This window comes from Echinops telfairi, unplaced genomic scaffold (assembly GCF_000313985.2).
Source record: "Echinops telfairi isolate 266 unplaced genomic scaffold, ASM31398v2 ScPeMD7_2;HRSCAF=8, whole genome shotgun sequence".
Classification (NCBI taxonomy): Eukaryota; Metazoa; Chordata; class Mammalia; order Afrosoricida; family Tenrecidae; genus Echinops; species Echinops telfairi.
Genome location: NW_022103898.1, coordinates 31,460,734 through 31,478,147, shown reverse-complemented (window position 1 = coordinate 31,478,147; position 17,414 = coordinate 31,460,734). Strand labels below are relative to the sequence as shown.

General features: G+C 42.6%; 1 protein-coding gene across 1 annotated transcript in view; it reads left to right on the top strand.

The window, feature by feature from the left end:
• CFAP54 (cilia and flagella associated protein 54) overlaps positions 1 to 17,414 on the top strand; it is a 390,102-nt gene that overhangs the window by 113,452 nt on the left and 259,236 nt on the right. The window contains exons 20-23 of the mRNA XM_030886291.2: positions 1,246 to 1,382; positions 4,360 to 4,507; positions 6,051 to 6,206; positions 10,483 to 10,605. Coding sequence (XP_030742151.1) covers positions 1,246 to 1,382; positions 4,360 to 4,507; positions 6,051 to 6,206; positions 10,483 to 10,605 — 564 coding nt within the window. The remainder of the gene's footprint in view (positions 1 to 1,245; positions 1,383 to 4,359; positions 4,508 to 6,050; positions 6,207 to 10,482; positions 10,606 to 17,414) is intronic.

Genomic DNA, 17,414 nt, shown 5'->3' with positions numbered 1-17,414 from the left:
CACGTTCTTGATAAATCTCAGGGTGATGCTGATGCTGCTGGTCACCCGGCCAGACTCTGAGTACACCTGCCTGTCCTCAAAGTGAACAAAATGTCGGGCTGAGATATAAGTAATAAACCATAAGCACAGAAAAAGTAAATTGTCTAGTATGGTAGAAGACGAGACTATGGGGACAAAACTGCAAAGAAACCACAGAGGGGAAGTGGAAGTGTGAGGTGACGGAGGGAAAGGCAGTCTGAGATAGGGTGGTCAGGTAAGACCTCTACTGGAAGGTGAGATTTGAGCAGAGACTCGAAGGAGATAAAGGAGATAGTCAAGTGTTTATTTTAATGTTTGGCAAGAACATTCTAGGCAGAAGGAACAGTTATAGCAGAGCTCTAAGATTTCCCGACAGTCACTTGGTACATTTGAGAAGCCGTGAGGCCAATATAACTGGAGCAGAAGGACCCAGGAAAAGGAGAGGTGCTAGAGGTCAGAGGTAAAGACGTTGAGTTGGAGAGCTGACCATGGAAAGACTTCTAATTCCACCCAGTCTGCCGAGTCACTAGTCATTGTCATTGGTTTGATAGCAGTGTTAGGTTGAGTTTATCAGAGATAGATATTCTACCAAAAAACCAGATCTATGTTGTTGATATGCTGAGGCTTCTCCCCACTCCCTCCCTGCACGTCTAGGATTTTACTATTTGGATCACTTATGTTTCTTCCTGCTAAATGTGTTAAACTTAAAACACGCGATGGCTTCTGTCATGCATTTTGGCTATATTTTTCACTTCTTTCAGCTGAGAATCGTTTGTTGCACAAAAGCTCAAAAGACGTCAGTCAGAACCAGAAAAAGAATGAAGCATATTTCATATTTTGGGTCTGGGAAATCTGATTGTTTCTCTTGGAACAGATTGTTCATTATAACAGTATCTATAATAAATGGAGTGCGCTGCGGAGATGGATGGAAATGAAATTAATTTGGCTCAGATGTGATCTTTGTTTTGCTTAGGAGGATTTGAAACATCCGTACAGAGTTTCAAATTTCCATGCAATTTAGAAATAAAAGAGATTTCAAAATGTGGCTGTCTCCCTAGCCAGTGGCTGTCCTTACTTTTCTGTGGCACTATAGAGCAGAGTGGCAAACAGGGACAATTCCACTCATCTACAAGATTAGTGCATGGCTGGATCTTATCAGGACTCTTGTTCAAGACACGCACATCCCAAATAGAAGCATTGCCTAAGAAACTGTTCTTTCCATTGTAGGCTGCCTACCGGATGGGTAACTATGAGTTGGCTAAGAGAGTTTTTGTACCAGTTTGGGATTATTTTGTTGCTTCGCCACTCCAGGATGACCAATCTGTTGTTAGTTTAAGCAACGGAATGACTGTCACACAGAGAAGGTAATTGGAATTGTTCTTCTAAAAGAAAAGATCAATTTGCTTATTAAAAATCTAGATGATGGCTGTGGGGCCTTGAACCAGTTCATCTTCAGTTACATGTTCAGAAAGTTCTGGAGGAAACTATTTCTAATAAGTCCTGTAGTAAAAAGGTGCACTCCCAGGTCTCAGGTCTTTGCTAGAGACATCCTTGCTGGAGGCAGAAAAAAACACTGGCAGCATATGGATGCATTCTGAATACCAGAAAATGAACTACACATGCCCATCAAAGTCGTTTCAGACATACCTGAAAACACGAATGTGCACCGGGGAGTTTTGGGAAAGAGGAAGTTCAGGTTGGGGTTAAGGTTAAGTTCTGACGGGTGGCCTGTTCCCTTGAGAAGGCTTTTTGTTTGCTTGAAGAGGTTTTTAGGATTAGGTCCTTAGTGAGCACCAACAGGTTCATAAAGACACACAACAAGTGAAATCACAGGCCTTCTTGCAGTATTCACTAGCCCTTTTCCTAAAAGGGAGTCCTGAAGTATGCAAGTGATGAACCCACAACTTTAGTTTTGATTTATCAGCCATTGAAAAGGCTATAAAAGACAATTCTGTTTTGACACACATGGTGGCAGTGAGTCGGACTCAGCTCAGGAACTGGTTTGGGGTCCCTTAAGGGAACTAAATCAACATCAGAGGTGAGCATTAAGCATGATTTCAGACTGTCCCAACAAGTTCAAAGACAGCAGCCTTCTCCTCCCTCTCCTTGTTAACATCTGAAAGTCCTTTAAGAAGACCCAGTCTTTCATTCCTCAGGCAGCCCCAATGAGTTTAGAAACGCAAATACTGTATATCCTTAGCACTTCTCTCACACAAAGCGGCCAAGTTCAGCGAGGGAAGTTGTGGAGAAGTGTTTGGGGGCTGAAGAGCCACCATGTAGAAGAGTGCCTGTGACTTCCGTGGGGAAACGAAAGGAGGAAGTCAAAGTTGAATGCGATTTCTAGGGTTACCTTCCTAGGGAGTTCACACGACTTATGGAGGGCCGATGAGCGCAGGAGCAGTTTTGGGAGGAACGTTTCTGAGGTTGAGGTTCCAGCAGAGGCCTCTGGAGAGGATATATCCACTCTCCCTCTCCCTCTCGCTGGCATTGAGTGGATGATGATGGTCAGCCACCCTATAGGTGACAGGGTGACATGCCCCAATGGGCTTCAAAGGCTGTAATGCTGTACGAGGTGGGAAGCTTCACCTTTCTCCTGTGAAGAGGCGGATGGTTTCAACCCCTACGCCAATGTCCAGTAGTAGGTGGGTATTTAGTTTGGTCACTCAGGAAGTGAGGTCAAGACTGGACATTCAGATTTAGAAACTGCCCCCATTGAAATCTTGACAGTGAGTGAGATCGCCAAAGGAGCGATTGCTTAGCAAAGAAGATGAAAAACGAAGCTTGAATTCCAGGCATTGCCGACATTTAAGAGCCAGAGTAGGCAGGAGATGGAACCAAGGAAGGATGTTGAAAAGGAGCGGTCCTGGAGGTCAGAGGAGCACGCTGCCTCCGAAGCCAAGCACAAGGAGAGTCACCTGAAGGGGCCTGAGTTCAGTAAAATATCCGAGTTCAGTAAAATAAATATCTCAGAGAGGCCGGGTGTCTTGAAAACATAAGAAGGGCTCTTTAGAGCTAGCAACGAGGAGGCCCTCGATGAACTCTAGAACCATTTGGCAGCATGATAGGACAGAAACCGAACGCGCTCACCTAGGGAGGAAATGACACGGAAAAACGACCAGAAGCAAAAGCCACCCATGTGACGTTTGGTGGTTAGGGCAGAGGCACTTCGCCGTAGTCTATGAGGAAGGTCGATGCAAGGAGAGGATTAGGGAAGGGACTTGGCGGAAGAGCAGGAGGACAGGAAGGGCTCACGGGGGTGGCGGGGGGGACAGGAGGCGCAGAACGTTGATTGTGAGACGTGTGAGCACGGGCTGTCGGGGGAACGCTGAGCTGCTGCGCTCAGGCCGCAGCTGATGGGGAGCCTCTGAGCTCCGTGTGGTCCAGGGCCATTTTGATTCATCTTTCTATCTCAGGGCCGCGACAGTGGCCGATACAGAGCAGAAGTGCATCGAGTGCTAGTTTGTGGGGCTGGATGTGCAGGATAACTAAGTGCACGAACGCCGTCGCTCGATGAGCGGCTAGGTGCCAACCCAGAGACTGGCTGCACAGCGGCGAAACCTGCGGGCTGCTGCCTCGCCGTGCTTGCCTGTGCCCAGCCCATGGATGCAGCCCGTGCCAGGCCGCCCCCTGGAGGGCCTTCCTTCCTTTCTGCTGCCCCCCACTTTCCCCAGCAGGATGTCCTCCTCCAGGGCCTGGTCCCTCCTTACAGCGTGCCCACAGCACGTGAGACGACGTCTTCCAGTCTCGCCTAATTCCACCCTCCACGGAACATATTTTCGGAAAGTTCAGGAATTTAAGTATTTGGCCTATTTTCCAAGCTTCCCAAGATCGATGATAATTTCCTTATGTTGATAGAAAAAAGCATTTATATACCATCGTAGGACTCACAACTTTTACCGAGTGGGATAGTGGGGATGCATTTGGTTGCTATCCGCAAGGCCAGCAGTTCGAAACCACCAGCTGCCCCTTGGGAGAAAGATAAGGTTTTTTACTCCCGTATACAGTTGTAGTCTCAGACATTCACGGGGGCAGCTCTACTCTGTCCTAGAGGGTTGCTACGAGTCCACATGGACTTGATGGTGGGGAGTTTGGTGTTGGTATGGCAGAAAACATCAGAACCCTAATTTTCTTGATTGTGTATTTGTTGCTAAGAATGATCTTTACTTTTGATTTGAACTCATTGAGCAGTCCCGAGTGTACAAGAGTAACTATTCCACCGAGTTTTGTGGCTGTCTTGGGACCATTATATAGGTATTAGGAGCAAATCAGTCAAAAATACCAAGTTCATGTGCTAAATCATTTTATATTTATACCTATAACGTTATTTACTTCCCTTTGCAGATTATTTCCAGATATTTTGGCTGAAACGTCATCAATCCTTTTATACCTATTCCTTAGGAATATTTTTGTAATAAGTGACATTAAAATCAAAGAAGAAAACCTCTTTTGTGATAACATTAAAGGCAATGAGATGTTCCCCTCTCAACAAGTAAGAAAATGAAACTGATGGAAAATATGCCAGTGTTTCTTTATTTTCTGATGTTTCAGCCTCATGTTCATGCCAGTGTTCACGTTTTTATGTTTGCACTTTACAGTTTTCTTACTTTACCCCATGAACACGTAAGTGATAGATAGTTCCTATATTTGAAATGCTTAACGTACAAAGTAAAAACTCTTAATTTTGGTACTCTTGAAAATGCCATCATTTTGCTTGCATCTGATTTCTCCAGTTTTTCCAGTATAAAAGGACAAATCTGCGTGGTTATCGTCATATATAGCTTTTTTACAAGAAAGGGCTCCGCTCTCTTTGCCGTTTTGTGAGTGGCCTACAAAGCGATGTGCCTGGAGCACGTGTCTTCTGGCTGTGACAGAGCGGTGTGCGTCTGTCTTTCTGATGCCCCTCGGGGCTCCCTGGGTAGCAGCAGACTTTCCACACGTCTCCCTCCTAGCCACAGACTCACAGGGTGGTCCTCAAAAGGGCTAGGCACGTTTCTGCAACCTCGGGATTCTCTGGCTATTCATTTAGTCTTTTACTCTAGTTTGTTCAGGATTATTTCACTCTCTTAATCCCCTTATTTGCCTTAAATCTGAAGGCTTTTTGTCACCTGCTTTCTTACAGTTGCTCCACCTACCCCATTCATCTACTTACTCATAAATTACATGCATTGCTGCCCATAGTTGGCCAATTTCCAGTGTTATGAAGAGGGAAATACATGGTGCTTGGTTGCAAACAATTTCACACCACACACAGTTCAAGATCTAACAAAATCACCCTGTTCCTTCTATACAACATTCCATTTCCGCCTTCTGCAGATCCAATCTGAACATGAACACAATCTTTAAGAATTTCAGTGAATTCCAGTATGTTACAGTACCATTCTAGTAATAACTGGCTATGTGGAAATTCTGATTACTAACTCATATAGTTTTCTTGGTATATAATCTCATATATACTTATAGAAAAGCAGTGAAATCCTTCTCTGGAAAAGGGAAAGGAGGAATAAAAGAGGATCTTTATTCCTTTATGTGATAGTTAATCTCAAAACTTTCGATTCGGTTGCAATTTTTATTTAAGTAGCAGAAGTATCAGTTGCAGAAGATTTATTTACTCTCTTGGAAAGATTCAATTTTCTCACATACCAAAGTGGGAAATAAAAATCTTTCAGTCAAGTGGAGATAATATTTGGGAAATGTTATATTTTAATTTTTTTTTGTTGCAATTTATGTTTTTGAAAACTAGATTTCCCCCCTAACATTAAAATATATTGCAAGTTCATATCAATAAACCAAAAGAGTTTGGTTTCTTTTCAGTTACCAGTGATTTGTGACATTTGTATTGTTTTATAAAAACCTCTGAAGTTTAACTCTAAGATTATGTTATCTACTCCTAGCATCATTATTAGATCCTATTCTGAATCTGGCTTTACTTCTGCCCATCTTTCGGTTGTTATTAAACCACATACATTATGTCCCTTATCTCGTCTTGGAGACATAAAAATTTCAGTTTGAGTAACATGCCTATTCCTTTACAGATTGCTAGACTAATTGAATGTGAAAGAGTATTAGTGGCCTTGGACCTCAGCACCTTTCTAAGTGATTCCAGTTTTGCCCTCCAAGCTGTGACTCAGTGTTATGGCCTCCTTGCTCCCATCATCTATCACAATATTGTTTTGGTACCTGCTGTCCAGGTAAGAGTGCTCCTCCCACCCCGAAGATCAAAGTACTTTTAGAAAAGCAACTCAGTCATGCATTTTGGAAAAGTAAAGCAATGTATCTCTTGCAAGGTGTAAATGGATCAAATGAAGGTGCTATGAAATTTCAGGAGTTTACTGAAAGAAATATTTTAATTTTGTAAATTAGCAGCCTGGGCAAACATAAATAAGGACATACAATAGGTTTATTTGAAAACATTCAGCTCCGCTACAGCCTGCACTTTAATATTGGTCGTCTGCACTGCTAGGATTCTTTTTTATAATAGTTCAATAATATTAATAAGTGTATAACCATCATCACAATTTTAGAACATTTACTTATTTCTTGTATTCATTGTCTTCAGCTCCCCAGATCCTCCTACCTTCCTTGCCATACCCTCCAGGAAATCATCCTTGCAGTCACTGTCTCTATAGCTCTACCCCCGGAATCTTATAGACCTCAAACCACGGACAACAAAATACAGAAAAACAAAACAACCCCTCTCCCCCGCACTCTGCATGATAGCAAGGTTATTCTCACATCCCTGGTCTGTGGGGATTCACTGGGGGCTCAATTCATGTGTGGACCTTTAGAATGGATTTTGGGTTCCCATTGCCCTAGATAGCCTATTGATAATTGGATGTTCACAATATAAGCTCTGACACCATTCCCTCTTTTGGGTTTGGATTTTATCATTCACAGTCCTTGGCCCAATCAATCACACCGCCTGGTGTACTTCTTCCATGTGGCCCCAGTTGATGCCTCACTCAGATGGCTGCTTATCTGAAGACAAGTCTTCGAGGTCCCAGGTGGTATACTTTCTAATAGCTGGGCACCACCTAGTTTCTTTGCCACATTTTGCGGTAACACGGATATCTGCAGTGATCTCTTAATGAGGGTGAACATTAAGCAGTGCCATATAATAAGAAACTAATTGTTCTCAGATTGGGGTTAGAAATAAGTATGAGCCCCCAAACCATTCAAATATCTATAATTTATATATGTCTCTGGTTCACTTTAGAGACGTCCTTATCCTTTATGTTAGAGAACATTATCAATCATGCTCCTGGTCATAAGGCAATTCTATTGATAGTGCCATTAATTTAGTCAATGCTGTAGAATTTACAACATCATTGAGAAAGGACAGTCTACAATTCTAGACCAACTACGAACCTCAACACATGGATTGTTGACTTGTACAGATTAAACAATTAAGTGATTGGACACTTGCAATAAAATTCATTCACAGTGGCAAAACCATGCCTACCACATAAACACATCATAATAAAGCAAGGAGAACATTAAAATAGTAAGTATATGATAGCCTCAGGCCACCAGTCATTGGGCACCCTCAAGGCAAGAGATCTGCACCGACGTCTAATGATCGCCAGGTCTGTCCCCTTGGGACAACCCTCACCTGGGTCTGAAACATTGGTGTTTCCGCCTTAAAAGCGAGGCCTCTGGATGAGTTTGAGGTAAAGCCCAGGTCACTTAATAAGGTTTCCACATCAGCACATTGCTGTCTTAAAAGTCATTTCAAGGTTCTTGTGCTTAAATTAGAAACAGCAGTAGACATCCAAACATAGGGGCAAGACCATCATCTGCCGGAAAAAGCAGTGTATTAAACAAGCCAAAACAGGAAAACACACACACACACACACACACACACACACACACACAACTCCTCCACCACAACCAAGGAGCAGAACAAAATAATGAACAACACTGTGTCCTGGTGCTGGATGAATTGGAATTTAAGAGAAAAGAGTAGGTGAGACCTGGCTGAGGGGTTATATCAGTGGTCTGTGCTTGAAAGAACTAATGTATTATCTTTGTTTTCATGAACGATGGAGCTGGACATTGAGTAGATGGATCTTCTGTCCACGGTCTCACCATGTTCAAATCCTGGTGTTGACTGGGCTGAAATCTCATCTGAGGCGTGGGGTCTTCTTCCACGCTCATCGGTTATTGAAAAAAAATCCGGTCCTTGCGGTTGGACAGAGATAATACGTTAATGCCATCAACAGCCTCTCTAGGATTCTGGTGGGTCTGTTTTCCTAGAGAGACTTAGCAAGTAGAAAGTCAATGGACCAAATGATATCCCCTGTGGCTGAGGCTGCTCTCAGGCAACAGGTAATGTGTATCCTCTCCTTCTTCTATTGCTCGTTCTGGTTTCCTTTGCACCCAGCTAGCGTGTCTGCTGGTTAAGGTGTCTCTCCACCATTTGTGAGGGCATCTCAGGTAATCATCTCTGAGGTGTCGGAGCCTCTTGTTTTCTGTTCTCCTCAGGCCACGGCTTTTGCCCAGGCTCTACTAGTCAACATTAGATCGGGAAGGACCTCGGCTTTGGGTCAAGATGCAGTATAAGGGAACCTCTTGGTTCCTGGACCCATCTATTCTACCTGCGGGGGAGACTGGCGCACATGTTCTTTGATGTAGAGTGGACATTATGCCTTGCAGGGTGGTATCTCCTACTCGCTGGGCTTCACCTCCATGCTGGTGCTTCCATGGCCCCTATTGCAGCGCAGTATGCAGAAGGCGGTTTGCTGCAGCGTTCTTGGTGGTGGCCAAAAAGAGAGAGGGAAAGTCCAGCCACAGAGGAACAGCCAGCACTGCTGTCTGACACAGCTCCAGCTATAAAATTGTGCAGTGCATGGCTGAATAAATGATGGTTTATTTGCATGAAAATATAGCCATTAAAAATAATAGGATAGAGCTACACCTGTACACATGGAAAGCTATTTCACAAGACATGGTTGAAGGAGAAATGCGCAGTTCAGAAAAAGTGTGCATAAATCCCATTTTGTAACATAATAAACCTCTTTCTACTTGGGTATGTATTTATACATATGTATATAATCCTATGAGCCTGGAGAAAACTACAAAGTACTGTGTTGCTAACCTGAGTTGGAAATATGGTCTGTCAGGGGAGTGATATAGGTGAGGAAGTAAGAAAGGCATTAAAAATACTAGTAAGTGAACTGTGACACTAGTAACAATATTGTTAGAATGGTAGTTCAAAGCAATTAATGTGCCTGAAAATGACCAACACCCATTTGTCTCTTGGAATAATCTGATTATGAATAGATTGCTCAAATCCCATCTATACTTTTCTGACAGTAATATTGCTCAGAACTGTGCATAGTATTGAATGCTAAATTTAATAAATTTAATTGTATAGCTCTTGATCAAATGTAGGAACATATCCTATGAAGCAAAGCAAATAGGAGATAAATGCCAATATTAACTGATTTCCTGGGCTATGGATATTGGGTTTTAACTCTAGAGGAAACTGTTATTTCCAGTACCTGGCACCACAGTGCGGTATTTAATATAGTGCATCCTCCTCTGTCTGGATTTTCAACGTCTTCTCAAGCTTGGATGTGATCTTTAGAACCTTGTGTCTACAGAGCATTCTCACTGAGGGATCCTGCCCACATCTGGATGGGTCCTAAGGGACGATTGTGTAATTGAAGGGAAGAAATTAAGAGGCTGACAAAGATTTGGGGTGCTCACCTCCATGGTGTCAGGCACCAGGTTCCAGTAGCAGTAGGAGAGAGAGGATGCATTCTTGACATCAGCTTATATAGTCTCAGGGCATGCAAGCTCCCTTAATTATAGATTACCACATAAGGAGCAAAGTGGGCAGTACCTTAACCCTAGAGGTCCCTACGTTCATTGGAGGAATAACCTGACACCAGTGCTGGGGGCAGGTAAGGGGGAGTGACTGTCCCCTGAGCAGGGAGAGCAATAGCAACATGTCTACTCCTGTAGATAAAGCAGCCAGCCAGATAGCAATCAGTCATGTACTTGTAAGAGGTAACATTCAGGTAGCATTATTATGGGAGGATATTGTGGGGATTAATTTTAGTTAAGAGAATGTGAGTGGGACTCATCTGTAACTCACAAGTGTGAAGAGTTCCCTCCACCCATAACCCTGGCTTCCCAGGCTTTTAAATATGAGAATAAAGAACTTGTCTGCATACACTCTCTTCCTGTTCCTTGGTTTCCCACATCTGACTTTGTCTTTTATGCCATTTGTAAAACTGTGCTGTTTTATTGTCCTTTGTGTCCTTATTTTTATCTTCTTTCAATTTTAAGTTACTTTAGATGGAGGACTCCTTTGCAAGTTGAATATATTAAATTGACCTCAGACTATTTTTTATAATAATAATAGTGGTCTTTGATGTTCTAAACCTGCAGGATTTGAATAGCGTGCTTTCAAATGAGAAATGATATTTTAAACCAGAAATCATTGTTTCTATTTTTTAGATCTTGATAAAGTGCATAGTGGTGTTGCAAGGACTACCGACCATTGGCTTCTCAAAGAAACATACTTTCAGCTTTGAGAGTGTGCAGCACATGATAGCTTGTTGCATCTTCTACACCACAAAGGTATTTACCGCAGACTTGATCTGTCACTCTCCCCAGGCCATGCCCCTTCGTAGCCAATCTAGCTGATTCCTAGTCCCAGAGAAGCCTCATTTTGTATCACAACATTTAAGAGCAGGTATGATTCAGATAGTTTAGTTTCTTTCAACCCTAGTAATTAAAACCCTGAATAAACATAGAATGCTTTTCAGACCAAAAGAAACGTAAAGTTTAAATATTACAGACTAATAATGTGTTAAAGATTGTTGGATGATATTGTCATGTTTTTCCCAGCTAACATTTTATATGATTGAAATAGCGACTGTATATTTTTATAGGGAGTATATATGGCCACTGTGGTGGTGCAGTGGGTTAAGCATTGGGCTGATTAAGTACAAGACTGGCAGTTCAAGCCCACCAGCAGTTCCTTGGGAGAAAGATGAGGCTGTCTGCTTTCATAAAGATTTACAATCTCAGATACCGGAAGGAGCACTTGTACTCAGTCTTATGTGGTTGCTGTGAGTCAGGATCCACTCAGTGGCAATGGTTTTGGCTATCGTCACACAGAACTTTTATTTTTAAACCCTTAACCATCAATTTCGTATTTGTTTGGCTGCTCTTAACCTGGGTATCATCTTGTGAGGCTGTGATGGTAGTGGGAATTGCAGGTAGAACCCAAGTATCCTAACCGAGGAGTTGCTTGTGGACAGTGGAGCTTAGAAGATAACAGGAGACTAAGTGCAGAGTTATGATGGGAAGGTTAGTCAGTAAAGGAGCGATGGGCGAATCCCTTGCTCTGAGAAGGTGAAAGTGATGTCCAAAAGCGGGTAGACCAGGCATAGAACCTAAGGGTGGTTTTCCAATCAGAGCACAGAGCTCTGCACCAACTGGAAGGCAAGTAGTCAAGGTCAGGTGGAAGTGCAGTCAAGATGTGCACAAAGTGTGTTTTGAGCCCCTATAAGATCAGAGTGTACGTAAACCTGAACCCAACCTTCTGCCACCAAGTATGTCCCAACTCAGGGGGAACCCAGGGGACAAAGGAGAACTTCCCCAGAGGGTTTCCCAGGCTGTGGATCTTTACCAAAACAAGTCTGCCACGTCTTTCTTCAAAGGAATGGCTGGTGCAGTTGAACCACAGAACTTTTGATTAGCCATGTACTTTTAACCACTGCTGCTTCTTTGTGTATGTTTGTGTGGTTCGGTGCCATCGAGTTGGTTCCGACTCATAGTGACCCTGTCGATGCACAACAGAACGAAACACCGCCTAGTCTTGGGCCATGCTCACAGTTGTTTTATGTGAGCGCAATATTGCAGCCACGGTGCCAACCCACCTTGCCGGGGCCTTCCTCCTTTCCCTCCCCTCCACTTTCCCAACTGGATGGCCTTCTCCAGGGGCTGATCTCTCCATCCTTGCCTCAAAGGCATATTCTGGCTACGTTAGTTCTTTTGGCAGTCTATGGTACTTTCAGTAGTTTTCATCAACCTTTCTCTCTCTCTCTCCATATATATATATATATATGTATTTGAGACACTTGGAATTCAAATCATATAAGAGCAACTGAGGGTGGTTGTTTCCAAACCACAAGTGGACACAATAGTCACGTAGGTTCTGGTGTTTCCAGAAATCAGGCATAAGCGATTAGAGCAGTGGTTCTCCACCTTCCTAATGCCACGACCCTTTAATACAGTTCCTCATGTTGTGGTGACCCCTGTATGTGGGTGGACCCACCTGGAGATGGGTAGAGGAGCGGTGTCTCGGTTCCTAAGACCATCAGAAATATGGTGTTATGCGTCCCCTGTCAAAGGGTCGTTCAGGCCCCAGGTTGAGAACCGCTGGATTAGAGGCTTTGGCGAAGGGCCTACTGATGGGTTCAGGGCTGGTAGCTAGTCAGACCCATCAGGTCTGGATAACAAGGGAATGAATACGGGGGAATGGAGAGATTGGCCACCGAGAGATTGGCCATTCATGTCTGAGTTTCACCACTGAAGGACAGTAAGGAGGCACAAGTTGGTAAGCAAGGTTGGCCTTGATGCTGAACTGCTTTTTTTTTTTTTTAAGGAAGGAGGGAGAAATCTGAGCTCCTGGATTGCTTTCTTTTTTAACACAAGTGTGAAGTACTCTATTAATATCATCATTTTATCATTCCTAAATCAATAAACTTTTGTTTAAAAAGTGTAAATATAAGTTAAGAGTGGAGAGAAGGAATTCTATGACAAGATTTCTGCCCTTAAGGAGTTTATAATCTAGTTAGGGAAACAGAACATAAACTAATATTTCATTTTTATTTCTCATTTATTCAACAGATGCTTATTGATTACCTATTTTGTGCTCACTAATGTTATGGGCACTTGGCATATGCACAAAAGTCTTCTTTACTGTAGAAGTGTGTATATGACAGTGTGTAGGGAAACAAGAGTATACAATGTGGACACTCAGATTTCTAGCTTGGGTGATGGGTGGAAGGTACCCCAGAACATAGGGATGCAGGAAGATCATTCAGGGCAGGGGCAGTTGGTGAAACCTCATCTAGGAGATGAGACGTATGACATACTCCACATGTGAAAAATTCAGATGCCTACTGGGGCCAAGGGGCTGCAATGATCTGTGCATTGGTTGGATCTAAAATTAAGGTTTTTTGGATCCTGAGACGAAATGGAAAGTTACCTGTAGACATTTGGAGAGAAGCTCCTCCACCTATAGGTATTTAAATTCATTGCAAAATAAAGGCCTACTTCATTACAAGCTGTTTAGACTGGTCCATTCGTTCAGGCAATGTGAAGTCAGTACTGACTCTGACAAGTACTGTTCTAGGCCCTGAGGATTACTTTCCTGATCCCCCAGGGCTTATGGGTGAGGAGGAGACCGACAGCAAACACAGGCACATACTTTCATGAAGCTATACGTGTTATAAACAAAAGGCAGTTAATAGCAGTTCGGACGCATGGGACAAAGAATCGAACTTTACCCAAATGATTTGGTCTTTGATCTTGGTTCCTGAGAGAGAATCTCTAGAGCAGTGGTCACCTCCACCTTCCTCATGCTGCGACCCTTTCATACAGTTCCTCATGTGGTGGTGACCCTCAACCATAAAATTATTTCATTGCTTCTTCATAACTGTCATTTTGCTACTGTGATGAATCGGGCGACCCCTGTGAAAGGGTCGTTCAACCCCCAAAGGGGTTGCGACCCACAGGTTGAGAACTGCTCTTCCAGAGCCTTGCAATTTCCTTAAGAATGACGTGTCTTTGAGAAGGGTTTCTGATCACACCTGTGGGTTGACGCTGAATGCTACCACCTGCCTCATCAGGCGCATCAACACTACTGAGTGTTATCAGCCTACTTCAGGGAGGGGCGGAACAGGTCTACGTACTGCGGACTCTGCAAGTCAGAATCACCTGGACAGTACTGAGTCGAGTATGTAACGAGGCTCCCGTAAAACCTCAGGATGGACATTCCCAGGGCTTCTGCTCAGTGAAAACTGCATGTGCATGGGAGGGGAGCATGTCCTTTGGGACATGAACATTTTACATCCCAAACCTTGTCTTTTGTGTCTCTTCATTTGTACCTTTTCTTCCTATACTAAAACTGTAGTTCTAGTCGTAAGTGTAGTAGCACTTTTAAGTTCTGGGAGTCTTTCCAGTGACTTGTTGAACCCAATGGAGCAGCGGGAGCCAGCAGGTCAGATGTGATGGGGGGCTCTGGGGTCCTGTGAGACCTGACTTAGCACTGTGTGGAGAGGGTTAGAGCAGTGTTTCCCAAAGTGGACAATTCCTGCCTCCCCCTGCCGCCCCCCACCCCCACCCCATGGTGGGTGCTGGAGTGATCCAGGCAGCTGCAAAAGTAGATACATACACTTTATCCTGGATTATGGGCTCTCGTCCAAAATATTTTAATTTCCAGGGACACTGAGTAGCTAGTTTTCAGAAAAGGGGGTGGTAGGCCAAATCAGCAGGGGCACCTATGGATCAGAGGATGTAGTGCATTTTCAAGTGGTGTTAGAACAAAAGGGGAACAGAGGAAAGCTGAAGTGATCATAAATCGATTTGGATTAATCAATAATTCTGTGTCAGAGAACTGAGATTTGCTTTTCCCCACACACAAGTGAAGAGAGAATTATGGGGGTGGGGTGAGGTTGGAGGGTGTTGGGTCTGCTTGGCACAGAATCATCGCTGGTGCAAGAGAAGGAGCAGACCTGAGACAGATGGAGATGGGGGGGGGGATGGTGTGAGCAAATGTACTTAGTGACACACAGTTATTTTAGCCTGCACCAAACGCACTGCCCGAGTTGATTTCAATACGTACGTAGTGGACCCATGGGGCAGGGTAGAAACCCACTGAATAAACAAATTTGATGGAAAAGTTAAAAGAGGATGATTATGGTATATTTGATATTTCCATCTAGGGTAGAATTACATAAAGATGGGAAATATAGAAGGCAGATACAAAAACTATCACAAGAAAATAACAAGCATGTAGTGAAACTAAGCAAGTAGAGATAGTCCTAGGCACCTGTTAGTGAAGAGCTTGAGTTCCAAGGATAAAGATAAGTCGTAAAGTTCTAAGTTGAAAAAAACAGGTTATTTACAATGGAAATAGAATCAATTAGCTTCAAACTTTTTGTCAGCAGAATTAATTGTTCAAAGATGAACACCATTCGTAGAATCCTGAGGGGAAAAGACTGATGTCTAATAACCAGAAAAGATAGCCTTCATCTGTCAAGGCAAAATAAACATTTTCGGAAGTGCAAGCATTCGCGAAGCATTCTTCCCACGTCCTCACCTGAGGAAAACGCTTGAGGAAAGACTCCGTGAAATGACAATGGATTCAGAACAGAACTCCCAAGACAGGGACAGACAAAAGCAGAGAAATAATGGAGGCAGTGCATCTTGCAGTCTACGTGTTAATAAAATTAAATGGATAATAATGATGCGACTGGGATTTTGTAATATGAATGCTAAGCAGGAATTCTTGAACTAGAGGAGACATCCTGGAAATAAAAACATATTAGTAACGTGGAAGTCAAACCTCCAACCTGCGGGGGTGGAGGAAGGGGTCAGCAGGCAGACAGTCTTGATATATGTGTGCGATACGTATTACAAAACACACAAAGTATAAAATTATTATTTTCTTTTGAGAGACTTCTACTCGGCACACGTGGGGTCAGAACTGGCTCTACAACAACTAACAATAACCACAAATGCTTCCCGATGACTCCGGAGAACATGTAGCCAGAACTGGAATTTAGATGACAGTAGGACTTCTAAATTGGCAGAGGAAAATGAGCAGAAAATTTGTAAATTCAGAAAAAAAATAATCAGAAGGATAGAGATATAATATTTGAGATAAGAGGAATAAAATCAAGTGTGCCAACTATTTTACTAAGTGTGAATGGACTAAAAAACTTAGATTGCCTATGTGTTAAAATATCAAATCCAAATGTATATTGCTCAGAAACCCTCTTGAAACAAAGGGACAAACTATGGTCGAAGAAACAAACAAAAATGAAATAGAAATGGCAAGTTAAAAAAGTGTTATTGGCATATCAACATCATACAGTTTAAGAATATAATCATATTAAGAAAAGTTGTGCAATCATCAACACAATTTCAGAACTTTTTCTTCTTTCTCATACTCATTGTTGTTAGCCCTCTATCTCTCCTCCCTTCCCTATACGCCTCCCTTGCCATGCCCCCAGGGAGCTATTAATCTAGTTACATTTTAGATTTACCTATCCTGGATTTCATATACATAAGATCATACAAAACACAAACAAGTAGCAAATAAATAAAAACAACAAAATAAACATCAATCTAAAAGAAAGCAGAAGATAGTAAAAACCGAACAACTTTAAAATGGGCAAAAAAAGGAGATCACGTAATAAGGTCTTACATTTTAACCTAACTACATCTGCCATAATTGATTATATAACGCTCTCTGTCTGGTAGCATGGATCTACATCTCTGGATTATAGTCAGAAGAGATTCACTGAAGGCTTAGTCCACATGGATGTTTTGTAAGTGGATTTTGGACTTCCATTTTCATTCATGACCTACAGCAAACCATGCTCTGATATTGTCCCTCCTTTTGGGTTTGGATTTTATTATTTACAATCCTTAGATCACACAGGCTGGTGTGATTCTTCTATGTGGACTTAGTTTATGTTTGAAGACAAGCTTTAAGACCTCAGATGTTAATCTTGTTGATAGCCAAGCACCATCTGGTTTTCATCACACTTTTCTATAGCATCCATATCTTCAGTGATCTCTTTATGAGGAAAGGTATTGAGTAGGGAGAAACAGCAATTTTTATCACAGAAAAAGTGGAATTCAGAGCTCAAAACAGTATCCATAGCAAAGGAGGTATTACATAGTGTGAAAATGTATAGGGTACAAAGAAGATATAGTAATCATAAACTTATATGTACCAAACATAATGGTAGTAAAAAGTAAAACCTCCAAGAAAACAGGGAGAAATTTATTAAAAATCAAATACTCAGGATGATGAAAAAAATCTCTTTAAGAAATCAAGGAACAAGAAATCATGTCATTGTAAAGGTGGGTGAGTGCAGAGTGGAGACTCAGAGTCCATCGGTTGGCAACAGAACACTCCCCTGCTGAGGGGTTTTGGGGAGGAGAGGAGCTAATTAGGGTGCAGAGTAGCAACGATGAAACATATTACTTTCCTCTAGTTCTTTAATGTTTCCTCCCCCTCCCCCCCAATATCATGATCCCAATTCTGCCTTACAAATCTGGCTAGACCAGAGGATGTACATTGGTACAGATAGCAACTTGAAACACAGGGAATCCAGGATAGATGACTCCTTCAGGACCAG